Source organism: Lutra lutra, chromosome 18, assembly GCF_902655055.1.
Source record: "Lutra lutra chromosome 18, mLutLut1.2, whole genome shotgun sequence".
In the NCBI taxonomy this organism is placed as follows: Eukaryota; Metazoa; Chordata; class Mammalia; order Carnivora; family Mustelidae; genus Lutra; species Lutra lutra.
In genome coordinates, this window is record NC_062295.1 from 21,925,963 (window position 1) to 21,947,941 (window position 21,979).

The 21,979-nt window shown below is 46.3% G+C and overlaps 2 protein-coding genes across 7 annotated transcripts in view; one reads left to right on the plus strand and one right to left on the minus strand.

Annotated features, from left to right (window-relative positions):
- The window catches only part of GTF3C1 (general transcription factor IIIC subunit 1), a 69,505-nt gene extending 63,994 nt beyond the window's left edge, over positions 1 to 5,511 (minus strand). For 2 of the 3 annotated variants that reach the window (XM_047714378.1, XM_047714377.1), the window contains exons 1-2: positions 5,237 to 5,511; positions 1,684 to 1,893 (exon numbers count right to left, since the gene is read on the minus strand). In XM_047714378.1, the coding sequence (XP_047570334.1) occupies positions 1,684 to 1,893; positions 5,237 to 5,457 (431 nt within the window). In that variant the 5' untranslated portion in view covers positions 5,458 to 5,511. The remainder of the gene's footprint in view (positions 1 to 1,683; positions 1,894 to 5,236) is intronic. The other variant, XM_047714379.1, reaches the window with a different exon arrangement.
- Positions 5,512 to 5,633: 122 nt separating this feature from the next.
- The window catches only part of KATNIP (katanin interacting protein), a 173,588-nt gene continuing 157,242 nt past the window's right edge, over positions 5,634 to 21,979 (plus strand). For all 4 annotated transcript variants that reach the window (XR_007124556.1, XM_047714380.1, XM_047714384.1 and 1 more), the window contains exon 1: positions 5,634 to 5,745. Coding sequence is in view for 3 of the 4 variants with exons in the window: in XM_047714380.1 (XP_047570336.1) it covers positions 5,739 to 5,745 (7 nt within the window). In the remaining variant the exon portion in view is untranslated. The remainder of the gene's footprint in view (positions 5,746 to 21,979) is intronic.

Genomic DNA, 21,979 nt, shown 5'->3' on the forward strand with positions numbered 1-21,979 from the left:
TGGGAAAGCTGGTGGGGGCAGAGGGCCGATCAGCTAAGGTCAGCAGGCAGGGAGCTGCAGAGTGTGGAGCACTAGGTGGGATACGACTCATGGCTCTGGCCTGTATCACCAAGTGAAAATCAGTCCCAGGGCAGCTAGATCCTATGATTTTTTTTTTTTAAGAGGAGCTAGAAATCTAGATTTTAAATATCAGCAATGAATTAAAATTAAAACCAAAAAGAACACCGTGCTGGCTAAACAAAGCACGTATACAGGGCATATGTGCCCAGTCGGAAACACCTCCCAAGTGACCAAGGCACTGTTCATCACAATTCTGTCTTAGAGAAAAAAAATGTGCCATATGGTGTGGAAAGTTCCAGAGAGGAGAGACAGGGGCGTCTAGCTGAGCATCTGACTCTTGATCCCGGCTCAGGTCATGATCTCAGGGTCATGGGATCCAGCCCCGCATCCGGCCCTGGGCTTAGCAGGGAGGCTCCTTTATTTATTCTAAAATAAATAAACAAATCATAAAGAGAGAGAGAGAGAGGGAGATAGCAAGAAGGAAGGCAGGAGACTCTTGCATTATCCTGAGGACAAAGAGGATCTGAGAAGGCCAAGTCCATAGGACTTGGTGGCCAGCTGAATGCAGAGTAAGTCCGGAGAGAAGGGGCCCCAGAGTCCCAGGTCTGCGGCTCGTACAGCAGGCACAAGGGAATACCCTGGAGCAGAGGAAGTCACAAAAGAGGCAAAGAAGGGAAGAGAAGGCAGGTTTGGGGTGAAGGAGTTGTGATGCTCTAACTTCTGGGCACACTGAGGAAGGCATTACTGAACTCTACATGTGGCACTTGGGAGACATCTGGGGAAGAGAAAGAGCCCTTGGGAGCAGCCCAACATTTAAGGGGTAGACAGAAGTCGGGGAGTCCAGGAGAGAGCTGGTGAGGATGGACCAGAACAGAAAAACAAAGCAGGAAGCCATGGGGCAAAAGCTTTAAAACTCCCTGACCTGGGGTGGAAGGGTCAGGAACTTGGGGCCAAACAGCATCCCCAGGCTGGTTAGTAGGAATCTTAGAGGGTAAGATTTCGGTGAAGAAATAAAGGCAGACATCAGTGGGCAGAGGAGTGAAGGAGAAAGAACTATTTCTTCCAGGAAGCACAGCTGCGAGCAGCAGGAGTGCTCTACAGCCCCAGGAGATCCAAGGTCAAGCAGAAGGTCCTATTGCAAGATGGGCGAGTCATTACAGCTGAGTTGAGAGCCCCAGCGGGGAAAGCAAGGGAATGCGGAGAGGAGAAAGAGATGTGGAAAAGTTGCAAGCAGAAGAAGCTGGAAGTTGGCAGAGTTCCCACTGGCAGCTTTTCCCTGCTCTGTGAAGTGGGAAGGGAGGTGGGAGTGGGGACTGGCTCCAGAAGGTGACAACTTGCATTAGCCACTCAGGGGAAACGGGACCCCTAGCCTGGACAGGAGAAGGAAAGGCACTGATGCAAATGAAAGCCGGCTGCTCTGCCCCACTGCGCCAGGCCTGGGGACACAAGGGAAAGAGAAAGCAGGCCCCCGAGTCAAATTAGCACCCCCAAGAGTGGGGTGCAGGACGGGGAGCTTGCTTGGCACAGGGCTGACACACAGACCGGTCTCCACGCTCTGACTGCCCCCGCTTGGCTTCAAGGCAGGAGGGGGGGCGTGAGGCTCTGAAGCTGCAGACAGGTTACCTGCCAAAAGCTTCCACCATCATACAACGGGGCTGTAAAGTCTTGGTCCTGATGTCATTGGTTATGTTCTTCCTCTCCTTGAAGTACCGGCAAGAGCCCTGGATGCCGTCCTTATTCTCCAAGATCATATGAATGGGGTAGACATCCTCCAGAGCAACTGGATCCCTCCGGGACTCCAAAATCCCGGTTTCCAAATCAATCTCTTCATACCTAAAAGGGGGAAAGCACAAATACCAAAGGACAACTCAGCTTCAGAAAAATACATACTTGGCTCCTCATTCTTCTCTTCTCTTCTTTCCTTTCTTTCTTTCTTTTTAATTAAAGATTTTATTTATTTTTAGAAAGGGAGCACTCCAGGAGGGAGAGAAAGAAGTAAAGAATCCCAGGCAGACTTCACGCTGGGAGCCCAAAGCAGGGCTGGATCTCACGACCCAGAGATCATGACCTGAGCCGAAATCAGAAACCAAGAGCCGGATGCTTAACTGACTGGAGCCACCCAGGCGCCCCTGGCGCGTTCTTCTGACGACCTCCTGCAGAGATCAGAGAGCCGAGAGCTCACGCGGTCCTCTAGCCTTGCAAATGCAGATTAGAGCAGCATTCCTGCCTTTCTATCCCAAAGAACACAGATCTTTCCAGGGTCTCCCAAATCCACCCCAGAAGCTGAATGCTAGAACCAGAACCATCTTACTGGCCCAAGTCATGGCCTTTCTGTTTCCCTCCAAATCCAATGCCTGCATGTTAACAATTTTCACCTCTGAATGCTCAGTCCTGTCTTTTCCTCCAAGCACTGATCCTGCATCTCCAGTTGTCTACCAAACACCTTGAATTCAAGGAGATCCAAATCAAAGTTATGACTGCCTCTCTCCGCCTCCAATGAAGTCCCTCCTTTCCACTTTCTCCCAAATATGTCGTATCAATGTCACAGGGACAACTCTGACTTGCGTTTCTTCCCTTATGCAGTCAGCCAAGTTTGTTAGGCTTTCCTTACAAACCCTGCTCACAGCCCGAGCTAGTCTAGTTGAGGCTAAATCCCACTTACCCTTCCCAGCCCTTTCCTTCCTCGCCTTCTCTGTGATCTCTACCTGGCTTTATCCCCCATTCCCAAATCACATCTTCCACCATCTGCCAAGAGGCGGCTGTGGACTGCTGTCCTCCACCTCTCCAGCCGCACCTTCCTAGGCTTCTTTGACGGTTCCTAGTTCTCCATCCAGCCTTTCAACGTAGGTGCACCTGAGGGCCATGTCTTAGGCCTCCCATCACACCATATTCTCTTCCAAGGATGATCCTGGCTCACGGCTTTAATAGCCAACCATATGGGATGACTGCCCATGTCCAGCTCTATCCAGTTCACCCAAAGGAACCTTGAATTCCATGTGACTCAAAGTACATTCAGCACCTAGCCCACCTTCCCTGAGACTCAACAACCTTGCTGCTCTTCTGTGTTCCCTACTAACAGGGACGGGCATCAATATTCACTCAGGAGGCTGAACATCAGGAATCAGAAGCCATCATCCCTGATTCCCCCCTCTCCTATACCCCACATCCAGTCACCAAATCCTCTTGATTCTTCTGCTTCCTAGGTCTTGATGCCATTTGCTTCTCTTACGTATTCTCACCTGCCCCATAGTAAGCAAAACTGATGGGGAGAACAAAGGCAAGAAGGAAATGTAGATGAAATTAAATTTCCTTATAACCTGCAGCCCATTGTTACTTAAGGCAGGAAGAGTAAAGTTCCTCCAGGAAGCTTCCAACTGTTTTCAAGTTGATGCTTTGCTAGAGGGAAAAACCAGCCTTAGCTTGAAAATAGCCAGGCCTCCAGGGTCCTGTGAGTTTTCTTTAACATAGGAGAGTCTGTTTGGAAACCTCCCTTTGTCTTCACGTCCCCCAACTTGAAAGTATATAAATTGGTCTCCCCCCAACACACAACCACCGTGCTGCTCTTTCTGCCCCACCGGTCCTGTTCCCATGCTTTAATTAAAGTCTTGTAGCACCGAAGACTTCTGCAGAATTCTTTCTCAGCCTGTTGGCTCTGAACCCCAACCTACAAACCCCATCAAACCATGACTGGTTGTGACTGGATTACTAAAATCTGTCAACTTCACACTCTGCCCTCAGTCTGACCCTTCTTTGGGGTGGGGGGAGGCGTGGCTTCCAATGGTTCTTTTGATAAAGGATAAACTCTTTAAGCGGATTAAAGACCACTGATTACCTCTCCAGTCCAATCTCTAAGCGCAGAGAAGATTCTGTAGGCCAAACTTCATGGATTCAAATTCTGGTTTCTGCTCTTGCTAGCTGATACCTTGAACAAAGTCTCTTACCATCTCTGGGCCTGACTTTTCTCTCCGGGGAAAAAGGGAATGATTATACCCACCTCCTAAAATTATTGTAAAAATTAACTTGATAGGAGCGCCTGGGTGGCTCAGTGGCTTAAAGCCTCTGCCTTCAGCTCGGGTCGCGGTCTCGGGGTCCTGGGATGGAGCCCCGTGTCAGGCTCTCTGCTCGGCGGGGAGCCTGCTTCCTCCTCGCTCTCTGTCTGCCTCTCTGCCTACTTGTGATCTCTGTCAAATAAATAAATAAAATCTTTAAAAAAAATTAACTTGCTATATGTCAGGATCTTAGCAAGTCCTAGCTCACAATATGCATACATGTAAGTGCCAACTACTATTATTCCCCATTCCCCATCTCCAGTCCTGCACCTCAACCACACTTATTTCTCCTCCTTTAGGCTTTCCACGTTTGCTGTTCTCTCTCCAGAATACTCTGCCAACTGGCCATCTAAATCCAATCTTGAAGTCTTGTTTTCAGTATTACTTCTGGGAACCTCTCCTCACAATTTGGCTTAACGGCACAGACTCTATAGAGACAGACTGTGTGGGTTTAAATCAACACTCTGGTCACTTAAAATCTCAGGAACGTTGGACAGGTTCCTCAATCTATGACTCAGTTTCCTCTTCTGCAAAATGGGGACAATGACAGCGCCTACTGCTGAGGACCAAGTGAGTTCCATCTCCTTAACCTCTCAAAACAGGATCTTACAGTATAATAACAGGCCAATAATAAGCACTCAATAAATGCTAGCCGCTGTTGTTGTTCTATTATTATTGTTGCTAACCTTGTGCCTATCTCTAGTTGCCTTAGGTTCTCTAGTCCAGAACTGAGAATGCCCCAGAAAGGGTGGCTAAACTCAGAGTCTCCAGACTTGATCTAAACTGACTTCCTTCCCACCACGAAAAAGGAGCGCTCTTCGAAGCTTGAAGAATACCCACCCGCCCCAGTCCTGCTCACCACCACCCAAACACCTACACAGACCGAATGGGACATCACTAAATGACCCCCAACTCCATCAGAGGCCCGGGCTCTGCCAGGCCCGAGAGACCCCCCAGCCAGCCTTACTGCCGCGCCCCCATCAGACTCGCGGTCCTCCCCCCACCCCCGCCCCTCGGCGCCACTCCTTTCTCCCGCCCCCTCCCGTCAGAACCTGGGCCCCTCCCAGCGCCCTCCGATGCCGGGCTCTGCGCCGCCCGCCCGCCCGCCTCAGGGCCAGGCCGCTGACCGGTCCTGGAGCTGGAGGTCGGGTCGCTCCCGAGGCTCTTCATAGAAGCTGATGCCCGGGTGGGTGGCAAGGGCCCGCCAAAGGAACTCCTGCGTGTAGGGCTCCAAAGGCAGCGGAAAGGGAGGCACTCGCGTCTCCAGACGGCTCCATAGCGCGGGCAGACACAGGCCATCAAGCCCCTCCAGGGCCACCTCGTCCAACAACGACTCCAGCGCGTCCATTGCTACTTCAGTTTTGCAGCTCCCCGGGCGCCTGCGCACCAGGATTCTAAAGGCCCTCCAGCGCGCCTGCGCAGAACGATCGACAGCCCTGGGAGGCGGGTTGGACCTACGGATCGGAGGAGGAGTTCCAAGAGCGCCGACGTGACGTTGCGCCCTTTGGGGGCGGGCTCAGTCCTCGGGGCTCCACCGCCATTGGTCCGGAACCCCGCAGTAACCAGGGGAACTGCAAACAGTGTAGGGGCCGCTTCCGGTTCGAGCACCCGGAACCGCCGCCTCAAGGGATGGACGGTGAGTGTCCGTGGGCCCCTCCAGGTGGTCGGGCAGTTATTCTCCTCTCTCTCCCTCAGCTCCCTCGGACAGAATCCTAGGCAAGAGAGCCCTGGGCCACCACTGCCTGACCTAGGGTGGTCTCTGGTCAGAGGGAAAGGGAGCCCTAATGGTCAGGGATGGGAAGAAGAGGCTGGGGGGAGTGGTCAGTGGTTTGGCCACTGTGCAGAGTTGTGTTGTTGTAGAAACCCGGTACAGGTCGGGGGCTCAGAAGAGGTTTAGAGTGGAAAGCAGAGGCAGAAGTCTGAAGAGGGGTCTTGTGTGTCTCCCTCGGATGTGGAACTGTGAAATCTGGGAGTTGGTATGGGGATAAGCGTCATCTTGGAGAGTGCGGTCGTCAGGTCCTGGGAAAACGGAGTTGGTAAGGTGGGTGGACGAAGTCGAGGGCATGCTCTTTTTCTGAGCTTTGATGTTGATAATTAATACTGTTCAGTGCCAGGAACTCTGTAAGCGCTGTCGAGCAACACCTCGTTAAGCTTCATTCCTGCCCTTTGAGGTCAGTGGTGTTATCCTGTTTTGCAAATGAAGAAACTGAGGCTCAAAGGAATTAAGTTAACTTGCCCCAAATCAAAGAGCCAGCAAGTGGCAGAGTGAGTAAGAAACCCAGACACTCTGTCTCTGGAGTTAAATTATAGAGCTTTGAGATTTGGAACGGATTTTGGAGACCCTTCATTCCTGACATTGCAAATGGAGATATCTGCAGGGGCAAGTCTGGTGGGCTGGATTGGGCTGTGACTGAAAATCAATTCCCCTTTTGAAAGGAAAGCTTCTCACTCAGTTCCAACCAATTATTTTCCTAGGGCACTTCTCTAAATACCATGACAGCCTATCAGCCTGAAGGCAAGATGGCCAGATGCCGGCCTGTGGGCCACTATTTAGAGTTCCTGATTAGAATCATGGAATTGACCACTGAAAACAATCTAAAAATAAGCTGTTCTGATCTCATTTTGAAGATAGGAAGACTAATATCTAGACAGACTGTTAGGATCTCTGCTAGAATCCAGATCATTGTTCTCATTTCACTACTATCCCTTACATTCAGGAATTTGTTCCTTGTATCCACTTAATGCAGTTTGGGGGAAAATTTATTTTGATTGAACACTCTGATATATACTTAAAAGACGTCTTTGCCCTTTGTACTTTAGAGGTACTATAAAACGTCATTTGCAGTTTGCCTGGTGGAAAGATCAATGTTAACATTGCTACAGAACAACAGTTCTCAAATATTTTTAACTGCAGGACACCTGTATGCTCTTAACCTCGAAAGAGCTTTATGCATATTATATCTATGATATTTACCGTATCAGGAAGTAAAGCTGAGAACATCTTAAAACATTCATTTATCAACTACTTAAAAATAACAGTAAACTTGGGGCGCCTGGGTGGCTTAGTTGGTTAAGCATCCAGATCTTGGTTTTGGCTCAGGTCATGATCTCATGGGTTGTGAAATGGAGCCCTGAGATGGGCTCCACACTCAGCAGGGAATCTGCTTAAGATTCCTTCTGTCTGCCCCTCCCCACACTCAGTGTGCTTTCTCTCTCTCAGTAAAATAAATCTTAAAAAATAACAGTAAGCCCATTACTTCTGAATATAAGTAATAATTTTAATGAAAGATAGCTATGCCCCCCCATTAGTAGGAAGAGTAGCATTATTTTACATTGTCTCAAATCTCTTCAATGTCTGGCTTGACAGAAAATAGCTAGACTCTCATTTCTGTTTCAGCAACCAAACTGTTGTGTCTTTTGGCTAGTGTATATGAAGAAAGGCCGGCCTCACACAGATTTCAATTGCCTTTTCAAATAACTGTAGACATTCTTTTTTGATGCTACACCAAAACTTAGCACATGGTAGTTTCTTGAAGGGTATGTACAATGAGCTGTCTGAGACCATATTGGTGAACTTTTTGTTCTCTGTTATATTTAAAATCCATTGGTTTATCTTGTCCTTTGTCCAGATATTTTACCCATGTACGATTTTATTACATTAGGCATCGGTCATTTGGAAAATGTTGGTTTACTGAGTTCTGCAAATCTTCCAAACGTTGACATTTCAAATTCTATTATGTAATATCAAGTGGAATGTCATTATACAATATTAAGAAAGTCATATTTGTTAATATCACCACCTGGCTCAGTTTTTAGCAAAAAGTTTAAGCTGCTAAACTCAAGGTAGTAGAAACAAGTTTCATTTGGGCAATAGACACTGTCAGTTGTTTCCTTGAAGGGACTGACTCACTTTCTTTCATTCTTTTTTTTTTTTCCCTATTTGAGAAAATGTCTGTGAGACACCCAGGTCTGAATAATTATAGTTTGTTAGTTGTATTCAAGTAAAAATGGCATTCTATACATATGTGGCTAGTTCAGCTGGTAACTCAAACAAGCACACATGAGTGTTTTCTGGGATCAACCATTGTATTTTGGCTTGTAATGGAAGTGCTTGGTGTGTATTTGCCATTGTGTCACACAGAATATTGAAAAGCTGTGGACTCATGAGAAGAAATTAAGTAAAACTAACTTTTACAATTTCATAAGAATATTCTTAGGTGACAGTGATTTTTTGGTTGTTGTTGATTTATCGTGAATACATGGCAGTAAAGAATACAACGACTACTAGGACAGTTTGGTGCCGCTGCCCTGTAACAGTTTTACCTACTGCCACTGTCCCATCATCAGTGCAGATGGCAACACGGTGAGGATGTCTTAGAATTGTGATGAAAATGGTTTTGTCCTTGTGAACCCCTCTTCCTCCCAGGGTCTGGGGAAAACAGTTTGAGAAATATTGCTATAGAACATTTTCAAGAAGTTCTGCCCAGTTGCTCTCTCATCATCTCACTCACTCCTAAAGCGTTATCATGGCCCAATTAAGGAACCTGTTAATTTACAGATTGGTTACTAAAAGGAAAAACTTGTTCTCTTTAAGAAAGCATTTGCCCTAAGATCAGATTTAGCATTCAAAGGATCCCTTTTCCATTACAAATTTTTTTTAAAGATTTTATTTATTTATTTGACAGAGAGAAATCACAAGTAGGCAGAGAAGCAGGCAGAGAGAGAGAGGAGGAAGCAGGCTCCCTGCTGAGCAGAAAGCCCGATGTAGGGCTCGAACCCAGGACCTGGGATCATGACCTGAGCCGAAGGCAGCGGCTTAACCCACTGAGCCACCCAGGCGCCCCTCCATTACAATTTTTAAGACTTAGATTTACACAACTTTTTTTTTTTTAAAGATTTTATTTATTTATTTGATAGAGAAAGACAAAACGAGAGAGGGAGCACAAGCAGGGGGAGTGGGAGAAGGAGAAGCAGACTTCCTGCTGAGCAGGGAGCCTGATGCGGGTCTGGTTCCCTGGACCCTGAGATCATGACCTGAGCTGAAGGCAGACGCTTAACAACTGAGCCACCCAGATGCCCCTTACACAACAATTTTATAGGCACCTACCTGATGGGTAAAGTGAAGCATGCCATGATGAACTGTGAGTCTAGCCAACTAGATACGCCAAGCCTGGCCTTATTGAAAAGATGTTTACTTCCCAAACTTACAAAAGCTTAAGTATCTAGCAAGTGTCCCCAAACTGGATTATAGTTTGGTTGATTTTGCAGGTCCAAATCACTGTGGTTTTTCACATTTTTCCTGGCCCATTGGCTTTGGCTTTGGGCAAGTTTTAACTGGCTCTGCAATGCAGTGTGACGTAATGTTGATATATTTGGGGGGCTGTATACTGGTGGATTCACATCTCCGCTGTGTACTCTGACCTCTCTGAGCTTCAGTTTTCCTGTCAATAAAATGGAGCTGATGATAAGGCTTACTTTGTTTGGTCTGGTAATCCACTGTTGAATTACACGAGCCTAAGTGTGAACACACGTAACACCGAGTCTTCCTTGTAAAAAGCACTCGGACGTGGTAGCGAATCCTGTCATTATCTGCAAATGGGCAGACTTCAGCTGGCAGAAGAGGGAGGGGGGATTCTGATGAAGCTCTCTAGCAAATAATAATCTTTGTAATTAGCCCTCTGTTTGTTTAAAGGAAAAGCCAATGTCTGGCATTTTTTATTTACCTGAATGTAAACGAGCAACGTGTGAGTCTTTTGCTATGAAGTGTTCACCTTTATGTTAAAGTCATTTCTTCCAGTGCTTTTGGAATATGAAATGGTTCAAGGAAAAAAAAATATTTCTGCTCAGTTTTCAAGGAACATAATAATTAGACAAAAGTTCAGCACATCAACATAATTAGAAAGGATTTTAAAGCTGTTCATTTGCTTTTGCACTCCCCAGAGCAAATATTCAACATTTCCCCCGCTTAGCCTGTTCATTTGCTTAGTACACTTTCTCAAAGAATTAATAATGCCAAGATGAAATTTAGCCTAGCTTGTCTAAATAATCCCAAACTGCAAAACAGGTGACGGTTGAATTAGTAAGATTTTGTTGAAAGTATGCTGTCAGCATGTCTAGTCTCTTCTGGTCTTGTATGGTATTCATCTGGGCTCCTGGTGATTTGTTGGTTTCTCTTACTATTTAAAATAAACCAAGCCAAAAATGATGTGAACTAGAACAAAGCAGGCATTCAAATGCGTTGTCCATGGAGTCTCTATGTCTGTTCTGTCTTCCTTCCTTCTTTGCACCCATCCTTGAGTTGGATCCAGTTCAGTGATTTTTAGCTTAGAGGAAGTTGACGCTCTATGTTTTGCTTATTCTTCCTTAGCACATTCATTTAGTAAGTCCACATTTCAGTGCCTTCTGTGTGCTGGAATCCAGAGATATCAAGACGAGTAAGACTGGATCTAAGTGAAGAGTAGATGGGAGTTTACTATAGTATTCCTTTTCTTTTTCCTTTTTAAATTAGGCTCTACGCCCAGCACAGAGCCCAGCGTGGGCCTGAACTCACAGCCCTGAGATCAAGACCTGAGCTGCGATCAAGAGTCGCATGCTTAACTGACTAAGCCACCCAGGCGCCCCTCCTTATAGTACCTTAAAACTTTCTTTAAGTTGGGGTACCTGGGTGGCTCAGTGGGTTAAAGCCTCTGCCTTTGGCTCAGTTCATGATCCCAGGGTCCTGGGATCCAGCCCCACATTGGGCTTTCTGCTCGGTAGGGAGCCTGCTCCCCCCCCCCCCCCGCCTCCCTCTCTGCCTACTTGTGATCTCTGTCTGTCAAAATAAATAAATAAAATATTTAAAAAATTTTTAAAAAGCTTTCTTTAAATTGATGTTTTTGAACATAGAAGTTAAACATTTTTTTCACCTTAAAAAAAAAAAAGCAATGTAGCAGATTTGAAAATGAATTCTTTAAACCAGAGGTTACAAATTGGGGGCCTCTAAATGAATCAGCCCACAGTCACATTTCCTTGGTCCGTAATGTTTTATTTTTTTCAAATTTTGAACAAGTCATCAGAACATTGAAAAATGGAGGGATTTCTCATAAATACCTTATTGTGGTATTTTCTTAACAAAGATCAATAAAATCTATTAACACCAAATCACAGTTGTGCATGGCAACAGCTTTTTCATAGCTGGAGCCAAATGGAGACCCTCCTCCTGCAACAGGGAGGCACACTTTCCGCTTTCCCACAGCACCTCCCTGACTGCCCCTGCCGCGCATTTTATGTGTTCCCTGCCTGGGCCCCAGAGGCATCTGAAGTTACAATACTGTTCTTGTATTCACATGGGCGATTTTGGAAATCCCTACGGATTACTGTTGTGTGGCAAATGTGCTGTATATACCTGTTCTCTTCATTTTAATCTGAAAGAAAAAACGGGGGATATATTCTGTGCCCTGAAGAACTTCATAATCTGATGAGAAAGCCCATCATCAACAGCTAACTATAATCCCATGGGTTTCCCTAGAAAAGAACATCTGTAAAGGTCTTCCCCTTTCTCAAAGCAGTCTGGCTCCCTGCCTGCTTTTGTAAATAAAGATTTATTGGAACACAGCTATGCCCACCTGCGTATAAATGCGTACAGTCTATGGATCTCTTCATGCCTCAGTGGCAAAGGTGATTAGTTGTGGCAGAGACCATATAGTCCATACAGCCAAAACTCTTGACCATCTGGCCCTTTCCTGGAAAAGTTGGCCAGCCCCTGCCACACAGGATCTGATTTGATTCTTGAGACCGCTCCGTACGACACTCAGTGTCATTGGCCCATTTATAGCCCGCAGCTAGCAGAGAGCAGAACTGGGACTCAGCCAATTAACGTGTACGCTCAACAAAGCAGGCATTCAGCAGGCAAAATAAATACGTGGCCCATAGAGTCTCTATGTCTAGAGTATGTCATCAAAAACCTGTCTCAAACTTGTCCCCATCCATGTGTGGCCAGGTTGTTAGACTTGGGAAGTGAGTCAGTGGGCAAGGCCAATCCATTAGTCTGGTTGAAGAGCACAGTTCAAAAGGCACTGAGCTTGCCTACTTCCTTGGCTCCCTCAGGATCTGACCCTGTGGCTGCGCCTCTGTTTCCAAGTAGGAGAGGGCTGCCAAGGAGCAATGTGGTTAGTTGGAAGGAGGAGCTTGGTGCTGTTCACAGCTCATTTTATGTAAGAGGAAGGAAGTGTCCATTATCCTCAATGGCACCAGACTGACTGCTGATGAACAGCTTGACCCTTGTGACTTTAATAATTGGTCACAATTGCCGTGGTCACAGCACCTTAAATCTGAGAATTTCCCTGGGAAAGCCATGTGCCTCCCTTCCCCTATCCCTTGGTTGGTCTGCCGGTCTTCAGTCTCACGTTTAGATACCCACCTACCCACCTACCTTCATGTTCAGAGAGGTATTATGGTGGCCTGAACTGGGTCCATTGATGAGCTTTTCCATATTTAAAAGTTGTGGTTTCTCATAAAAACCTGGATTTGTCAGTCTCTTGATGGAAGGATGCTTTGGCCTGTGGGCCTGCATTCCCACAAAGCCCCGGTCCTCCAGCCCTGAATGTTGGTCCCTCTTGACCTTGGACATGTGATGACAGTTTGACCTCTTCTGGCTGATGACGTTGGTCAGCAAGTGCCTTTTTCTTGCGTTGAGAATATTAGCCTAAGCCTATAGACATCTGACATTTCACCCACTGCCCAAGCCAGCTCAGGAAGCTGGCCATTTCTCGTGCACACCATATTCTTTCCACCTCCCTCCCTTCCCCTTGCTGTGTTCCCCGGAAGCTGTCTCCTTTCAGGTCACCTCCACACTGTGGATTGTGGTGACTGATACCAACTGCAAAATTAACTCCTCCCACATGGTGGGGTCCCTTGGCCCCCTCATGTATCCTGCTGTGTCACAGGTACTGGGCTCCATGCCTTTCCTCTTCTTTGGGGACAGAAACCCACTCTTGTTCCTTTGTCTGCCCAGCATTTGGCCCCAGGACTGGCACAGGGAGATGGACATGAGTGTTTGCTGGGCTAACATTGTAACTAGGAAAGAGATCAACTAGTTTGTCCCTTTGTGAATTGCTGGCTGGTCTCCATAAAGCAGGCTGAGGAAAAGCCCTTGCAGCCAAGCCTATGGTCAAGCTTCCAGAGATCTCACCTGGCTCCTCTTTCGCTAAGGAGAAAATCATGGTGCCCCAGACATTGTCCTTTGGAGTAGTTCAGACTAGTCCTAATAATATGCCTTCACCTAGCTACCTTCACTCTACCCTCAGCCCCTGTTGCAATCCCTCTACTTTGCAGTTAGCTTCCTGTCCTCCCATTTTTTTCCCCAGCGGGTTCACCATCGCTCCCACCTCCTGCCTCATTTTTGACTCTGATGCTGCCTTGACCACCCTTAGCTGATGGATACTCTGGAGACAGCCCCTGACTTAACATGTCATTGGGGGATAGGAGGGTTATTGGTCAGTGTAGCACCAGGCTGGAAGTTGGATCACCAACCCATTCAGGGACCACGGCACTCTTACAGACTCTGAGTGACTTTGCAATGCAATGTGTATACATGCCTGTGTGTGTGTGTGTGTGTGTGTGTGTGTATACGTGCATGTGTACGCATGATCTCTCTCAAGACTCCCAGACTGTTGAGGGGTGCTTAGGTGGCTCAGTTGGTTAGGTGTCCAACTTCTGGCTTGGGCTCACATCATGATCTTGGGGTCCTGAAATCAAGCCCTGCATTGGCTCGGTGCTCAGCACAGAGTCTGCTTGTCCCTCTCCCTCCCGACTCTGCTCCTCCCCCAACTCGCTCAAGCACTCTCTCTCTCTCTCTCTCTCAAACAAATAAATAGATAAAATCTTAAAAAGAATCTGAAACTATTTAGATACCTTTTTATGAACCTGCCTGAAATCAAAGATAGATAGTGTGTAAAGAGACTTATCAGATGTAGTCCAGGGAACTTGATAGATTTTGGAACCCTTTAAGGATCCTTTGGAAGAAAACAAGTTTAGAAGCCTGCAGAGGGCACCTGGGTGGCTCAGTCTGTTGGGTGTCTGCCTTTGGCTTGGGTCCGGATTGCTCCCGGCATTGGGCTCCACTGTTGGAGTCTGCTTCTCACTCTCCCTCTGCCAGTTGCTCCCCCTACTTGTGCACTCTCTCTCTGTCAAATAAATAAGTGAAATCTTTAAAGAAAAAAAAAAAAGAAGAAGAAGAAGCCTGCAGGGACCAGGCAGGTGATGTAAGTGACTGCAGTGTCCGGGGTGTATTTCATTATGCTGCTTTATGTCCGATTCTTTCAACACCTGTATACACTTTGCATACCTGGGAATATTCATCAATTTCATAAAGAATTCAGTTGCCTACTAATTCCTTGCAGTATGTGGCTTCCTCTATCTCTCTGTCATCTGTAGAATAGAGGTAAGAGTTGTCCCACCCCGTGGGGTTATTGTGAAAATTAAAAGCGTTCATGGACACAAGCCCTTAGATCAGGACCTGACACACGGTAAGTCCGTATGTGTTCGCTGCCATTAGGATGATGACAATAATGATTCTCTCTTTTGCTGGAGGTGTGGCCACTTTCATCTTCACTGTAGGGAAAAACCTCTCAGACCTGCTGATAAACAGCACCTTGGACTTGACTTCAGTGACAGGGAAGACAACCGGCCAGCAGGGGCTGGGAACCAGACAATACCATGCCAGCTGCCAGGCCACTGTCCTCATCCTCAGACCACTATTGCCGGGCAGGAAGGCAAGTCCTGTGTTGCCAGATCGTTTAGGTTTGCAAAACCATCCAGAACTCAGGGTTTTAAAATGTGTTATCTCCCGAAGTGTAAAAAAAAAAAGAAAAAAAATTTTTTTTTTTTTAAACATTATGGAGACCAAACAAATATTGGTGGGTTGGGTTCAGCCAGTGAGTAACTTCCGATCTGGTCTGACTGCTGTCATTTATCAGATGTTGGGGACGCGGCCTGGGGAGTCAACATGCCTGCAGAGGTGGGAAAACAGGTCCAGATCCATTTCTGTCCAGCATCCCACCACCACACCCTCCTAATGAGCCCTTGTGGTGGGAAGTCCTGCCTCCTGCATGATTTCAGATGGAGATTTTATTTTAAGCCTGCAAAAAGGCAACCCTGAAAAACCAGGACAGAGGATTAGATTTGCTTTCCGGCTCTCCCCATCTTCACATTGGTGCCCACTAGGTGAGAGCTCATGGAGACCTACTAAGGAGACTTCAGTTCTGAGGCCACATGACCTCGGGGGGATTAGTTTCTTTATCTCTCGGTGCCTGGACTCTGAATTTATAAAACAGAGATTAATAATAGGACTTCCTCATAGGGCTGCTATGAGAATCAAATGAATCTATCTATCTAAAGGCCTTAAAATGGTACCCAGCCCTTAATAGGATCTCAGTAAAAATTAGCTGTCTGAGGAAGGAACGTATCTTTTTCTTTAGGATTCCAGGGCAGCTCGTGCATCATTTCCTATGTTTTCCAGGACTACTTGGCAGCTCCTTGTGGGGGGAAGGGAGGAGTAGAATGCAGAAGACACTTTAATTTGGTTACGTACACGCAGGCTCACAAATGCAATGTCCACACTTGTCAGTGGGGGGCTGGGTTGGCCTGTGTAGTTGGAATGGGTTTGGGAACTTGTATGATGGATACAGAGGTCTACCAAAGTACATTTTAGCCGGGGAGCATGCTGTCACATAAGCCACTGATTAGATTACAGAAGTGTGGCATTTTCTTATCTTTACTATTTCAAATGAAAAAAAATCAATATTTTCCAATTATCTCCAGTGGTGTATTAAACTCACTTTGTCATATTTCATTTCACCATCTGAGAAAGAGCAGGGGGATAGGGTCAGGAAAATACATCGTGAGAGAAGATGAAGTCTTCATAGCAGTTCATACTCATGCCTCCTGTCCTCCCTGCATTGTCCATTCAAAAATTCGGTCATTCATTCATTCATTCATTCACAGATTCCGGAAATGTCTACTGATATCCATTCCATTCCAGGCACTGTTCCAGGTATGGGAGATTCAGGGATTAAAACAAAGCCAAACAATGACCATTTCTGGGGCGGGGGTGCAGGGGGAGACAGACCACAACTACATTAACAAGAAAAAGATCAGATAGGAGCTGTGCAGAGGATAAAAAGTAGGGAGGATGGTGTGCTAGTTCGTCCTCTCTGAAGAAGGAGGTCCCTTCAGGCTGAGATCTGATTGATAAGAAGGAGCCAACAGGAGAGGACCAGGAGAACAAAGGACCCGGTGCAGGAAGGGATCGTGAGTCCAAAGAGCAAAGGAAAGACTGGCGGGCTGCAGGTGTGCATGGTGTGGATGTGAGCATGCGCAAACGGAGAGCAAACCATGCAGAGGGAAATGCACTGGAGGGTTGAGCAGGCAAGGGATACAATCTCATTTTTAGTTGGCTGCCATGGGAGAAACCCAGTAATAACAGAAACAGGACTCTTGCCAGGTGGCTCTTTGATGATCAAGGGCCTCGCAGAGGGGTGATGGGGAGGAAGGGAAAGGTTCAGGAAGCATTTGGGAACCAGAGTCCAACAGAACCTGCTGAGATCCATGAACACACAGCCAGCCGCTTATGGGGGAATGAACCACTTACTGCTAAGCACTTACTATGTGCAGGGTCCTGTTCTAAGCTTTTCACAGGTACTATCTTAATGCCGACCATAGACTGAAATGGAATCATGCTATCAGGGTTTCCAAACAGGTACTGAGAAGCTGAGCCAGACAGGCTGACCCACCGCCTACCCTCTCTGCCACTGCACAGCATTGTCCCCAGGCTCTCGTCTAATTATGAAGTCAGCCACAGAATGCATGGCTAAGCATTTTTAGAAATGCACAAGCAAATGCACGTAACAGTGTGCAGGTTATAAATAACCATTTCTATCTGCCAGCTGCTGTTTGGGTTTGGAAAGGAAAAGAGGATCTTAGCATGACTTGTTTATCTCAGGTAATTTGGCAGTAAACTGGGCCCCGGGAATTTGAGTTACACAGAAAATGCAAAGGAAGAGTGACAGGGATATTGTTTTGGGCTTTCAGAAGACAGAATGTGACTTAAAGTCCCCAGAACCAGCCTGGAGGCGTGCATGGGGAATTGGAAGCAATCTGGAAGTGTGTCACAGAGCCCATGTTTACCTATCTTCCAAACAGTCACGCTTTTTGTCTAACAGATTTCTGTGATGATGATGAAATTTCCTTAAAGGGCTCTCCCCACTCCCCTGCAAAAATGGTCTGTGACATCAAAGTAAATGATGGCTCCAGCCTTCTGCCTAGTTGCCTATTAGGTTAGAATCTAGAAGCCTGCTTTGTTGGATCTGTAGAGAGCTTTAAAAAACTTTTTTTTAGTTACTTGTCAGTATTTAAAACTTAGAAATTTTCTCCTAATACTGGACTTCTCTAGAAAAATCCGATCCCATGAGACTGGGCCCATATTCCTGCATTGAAACTGGCAGCTGGAGCCAAATGGTGATTCCCATGGGCCACCTGGGTGGCTCAGTCGGTTAAGCCTCATTCTTGGTTTTTGGCTGGAGTAGTGTTCAACAGCAACACCAAATAGTGATTCCCCTCAGGCTGGGCAGGAGCTCCCCAGGCTGCTCTGTCCCTGCCCTGCCACCTTACTGTGCCACAGGTGTATTTGCAAAGGCTGCAGGTGGAAGTCCAGGAAGCTGGGCTGGGGCTAAAGACCTGTGGGGTTGGGGTAGTAATGACAGTGGGGCTGGGGTGCTCCCATTCCTGGACTTGACACGAGGGGACGCTGGTAGGGATCAGGGTATAGCGAACACTGGATTAGCAGCCAGACTGACCGGTTGTTAATCCCGTTCTTCCCCTTCCTTGCTCTGACCTTGGGCAAGTTGCTTTCTCTGAGCCGCAAGGCTTTGTTGTGCCTAATAGGGAGTCCTGAGAGCTGTCACCTGGGGAAGAAGCTCCAGGGATAGGTGCCCAGTAAGCACAAGGAAACCACGATTTCCAGACAACCCGTCTGGACAGGTCTCAGTTTCCCTTTCCTTGTTCTTCCTTCCTTTTTCCTTTTTCCTTTCTCATCTTGCCTGGCCATCTCATACAAACTTTGCCCTTAAATAAAGGAGCAGGTTACCAATAGTGTATTGGCTTAGCCAAGAAACCGTTGTTCCAATTTCCAGAAACCATATTTTGTCATTTCATTCTTATCTTTCTTTCTTTTTTTTTTTTTTTAAGATTTTATTTATTTATTTGACAGAGAGAAATCACAAGTAGGCAGAGAGGCAGGCAGAGAGAGAGCAGGAAGCAGGCTCCCTGCTGAGCAGAAAGCCCGATGTGGGGCTCGAACCCAGGACCTGGGATCATGACCTGAGCCGAAGGCAGCGGCTTAACCCACCGAGCCACCCAGGCGCCCCTCATTCTTATCTTTCACGCATTATGGATCAGTCTCTTGAAAGAAGACAGTTTGTCCTCCGAAGATACTGTGTTGTCTTTTCGGCAAGCTTTGGGGTGCTGAGGTTCGCAGAGGCTACTCTATCTCCCTCTGGCAGACTCCCCCTTCTTGGGCTCCCTGATGGGAACAATCTACATTTTCCATTCTATTTTTTAAGATTTCTGCATCTGCCTTTGGACATTTAATATTTTAAGTTTCTTTTAATTTTTCCAAAAGGAAATAGGTCCATGTACATCATTCAAAAATAAAAATACATAAAAAGGAACAGTGATTTCTTGTCTTTGTACATGTAGCTCTGGGTGGTTCTTCATACAAATAGGATGGGTGTGAGTATTTATTCTTATTTTCCTCTTAGAGAAAAGATCGCATAGTTCGTATACTTTCTACCTATCAATTTTTTCCTTATGTACAAGGAGCTTGTCCATTCTTTTTTCCAGCTTCCCAGTATTCTGTGCCGTTGTGTGGATTTGCCGTATTTATTCATCCAGCCCCTACTGCCAGCTTTACGGGTCATTTGCAACATTTGTTATTGTAGATTGTGATACAGTGAATACCTTTGTACGTCCATTTCCTCTTTGTAGAGGTAATTCTTTGCAGCAGATTCCTGGAAGTGCTATTGCTGGCCCAAAAGGAAAATGCACCTGGACTTCTAAGGATATTGTCAAAATACCTTCCAAAAGTATTTTGTATCCATATACACACCCAAAGTGTCATTCTGCACTTCCCCTCTCCTCAGTGCTCCAAAGTGCCAGCTTCCTAGCTCTTGCAAACAGTATGTTGTCAAACCTCTGATTTTTGCCAGTCCGATTAGTGAGATTAAGTGGTATTTCAGTGGGATATTTGTCATTTAAATTAAATTCCATAGATATATAAAATGAGAGCAATATAAGCTCTCCTGTTTGGACAACAGAAGGAATAAGCTCATTTTTGTGACCTCATGGCGCTACCATCCCCCCATTGGAGAGAAACAAGTTCTTTGTTCAAAGCTCCTTTGTGGTGGGGAGGTCCCAGCATGGGCCCTCTCTGCCGGCAGGATTTCCACTGGATTTATTCTCCAAAGCCCAACCCTTCCTGCCAAGGCTGAGCATTTCACCTGAGCAGACAGGAGTGAATGTCTAATGCCAAGCCTGCCTTAACCACTCTTGGCATCTTACAGCATTTACCCGGCTGCTGGCACACCATCTTCTTTGATCATTGGGAAATCATTTTCATCCAACCCCTTTACTAATTGCTCTAGCAGTCCAAAGTACATTGAAAAGCTGCATCACAGAAAGAATTGCTTATATCAGACTCCCTCCCAGGTCCGTTCTCGTGCGCTTGTACTTGTCTTTAATGCCCTGATTAAGGATCCGTGTGGCCTGGTGGTTAGGGCTGAAGGTTCTGGAGCCAGACTGCTCAGCTCCAGATCAGTCTCCTCTGCTCACTAGGTTGGGTGATTAGAGCAGATTTTCTAGCCTCTTTGGGTCTCAGTGATTGCATCTGACAAGCGGGATAATAGTGCCTATTTCTTGGGTAGTTGACTTAGCCTGGAGCTCAGTGCCTGGCACAGAGTATACCCGACTTAAGGTGAGCTCACTTGGTAATCACAATGATTAATATGATTGTGATGGTGATGATGTTAGTGACGATAGCCATCAGAGCACACGGAGTCCTGTCACTTACAAGCTACATTTCTGTGACCTCGAAAAAGCAGTTCAATCACCCTCTTAAAGTTTGCTTCTCATTTCTACCTTGCTGGTACCAGCGGGATAGTACTCTCCATCTAGAGCAAGAGTCAGCAGACTACAGCCTGGGAGCGAAATCCAGCCTGCTGCCCGTGTTTGTGAATAAAGTTTTATTGGAACATAGCGGCCCCCATTTGTTTACATATAGTCTAGTGCTGCTCTTGCACCATGATGGCCGAGTCAAGTAGTTGCACCAGAGACTTTATGATTTAATGAACTTACGGCCTATACGGTAAAAAATATTTATTCTCAGGGGCACCTGGGTGGCTCAGTCGGTTAGGCATCTGCTTTCGGCTCAGGTCATGATCTCAGAGTCCTAGGATCGAGCCTTGCATGGGGCTCTCCACTCAGCAGTGAGTCTGCCCCTCCCTCTCCCTTTGTGATCTCTCTTGCTTTTGCTCTCTCTTCGATAAATAAATAAAATCTTTAAAAATATATAAAAATAAAAAATATTTACTCTCTGGCCTTTTACAGGACAAGTTTATTGACCCCTGACCCAGAACAGTGGTTGTAAGGATGCGGGGGAGGTAAAGCCCATGTATTGATCCAGGCACATAGTAGGTATCCATTTCAGTGGAGCTGTGTCCCCCAAGCAGAAACATTCATGAACTTGGTGCCCAGTTCTTGCCCTTCCCCTCCGCCCCCGTCACTCTTCTTCTACCCTACAGGAAAAACAGAGGGAGTAATCACCATGTGAATAATTTAGTTAGAAATACTGCACAATGATATGCATATATATTTTTATCATCTACCATACATTTCCATATGCACCAAATATTTCACATGTGGAGTAGACTATAGCAATGGTTAGAAAAGCCTGTGTCCAGGGCGCCTGGGTGGCTCAGTCATCAAGCATCTGCCTTCCACTCAGGTCATGATCCCAGGATCCTGGGATTGAGCCCCGCATCGGACTCCTTGCTCAGCGGGAAACCTGCTTCTCCCTCTTCCACTCTCCCTGTTTGTGTTCCCTCTCTCACTGTGTCTCTGTCAAATAAATAAATAAAACTAAAAAAAAAAAACTTTAAAAAACAACAACAATAACAAAAATAATAATTTTTTAAAAGGCTGTGTCCTGTGGACTGTACTTCATAGGAGGCTTAGGGCCCTGTTAAGAGTAATTCTGATGCTGATTTTCCCCTGCCTGATGGTTTCAGATGCAGAGGAAGACTCCCCGCCCCTCTGAAGGATAGCACTGAGTGTTATGGTCTGCATCTAGAGCAAAGTAAAACCAAACGGTCAGAATATTCTAACCACTGAAAATAAGTCCAAAATGCGGATAAAATTTCTGAAGTCCTGCATGGCAGAATATTATATGCCTTCATTTCTTTTTCATTTTGGGGGTGTTTTTTTCCCCCGTTCCCAGGTACATGTCTGTTTTATAATGTGAGGTCCACATGTATCACTTACATTTGGCCTTATTTATCATCTCATGGCTAAAAATGACAGGTCATCTTGCAAAATGCAGGGGGAACACCTCAATTTTGCAAGCAATGTCTTTTGATATTAATGTCACCTTCTTCCACCTCCCTCCCTGAGTGTCATGAGAATACAATGAGATCTAAGTAGGATGGTATTTCGAGAGGCTGAGTGCAGTAGACAGGTCCGGTGTAATCACGTTCTTTCTGTCCTTGGCAGGAAGGAGCAGCCTCCACGTGGAGCTACTGAGAGGAGAGAGGGGCTCAGTGGTGTGAGGACTGGGTGTTAGA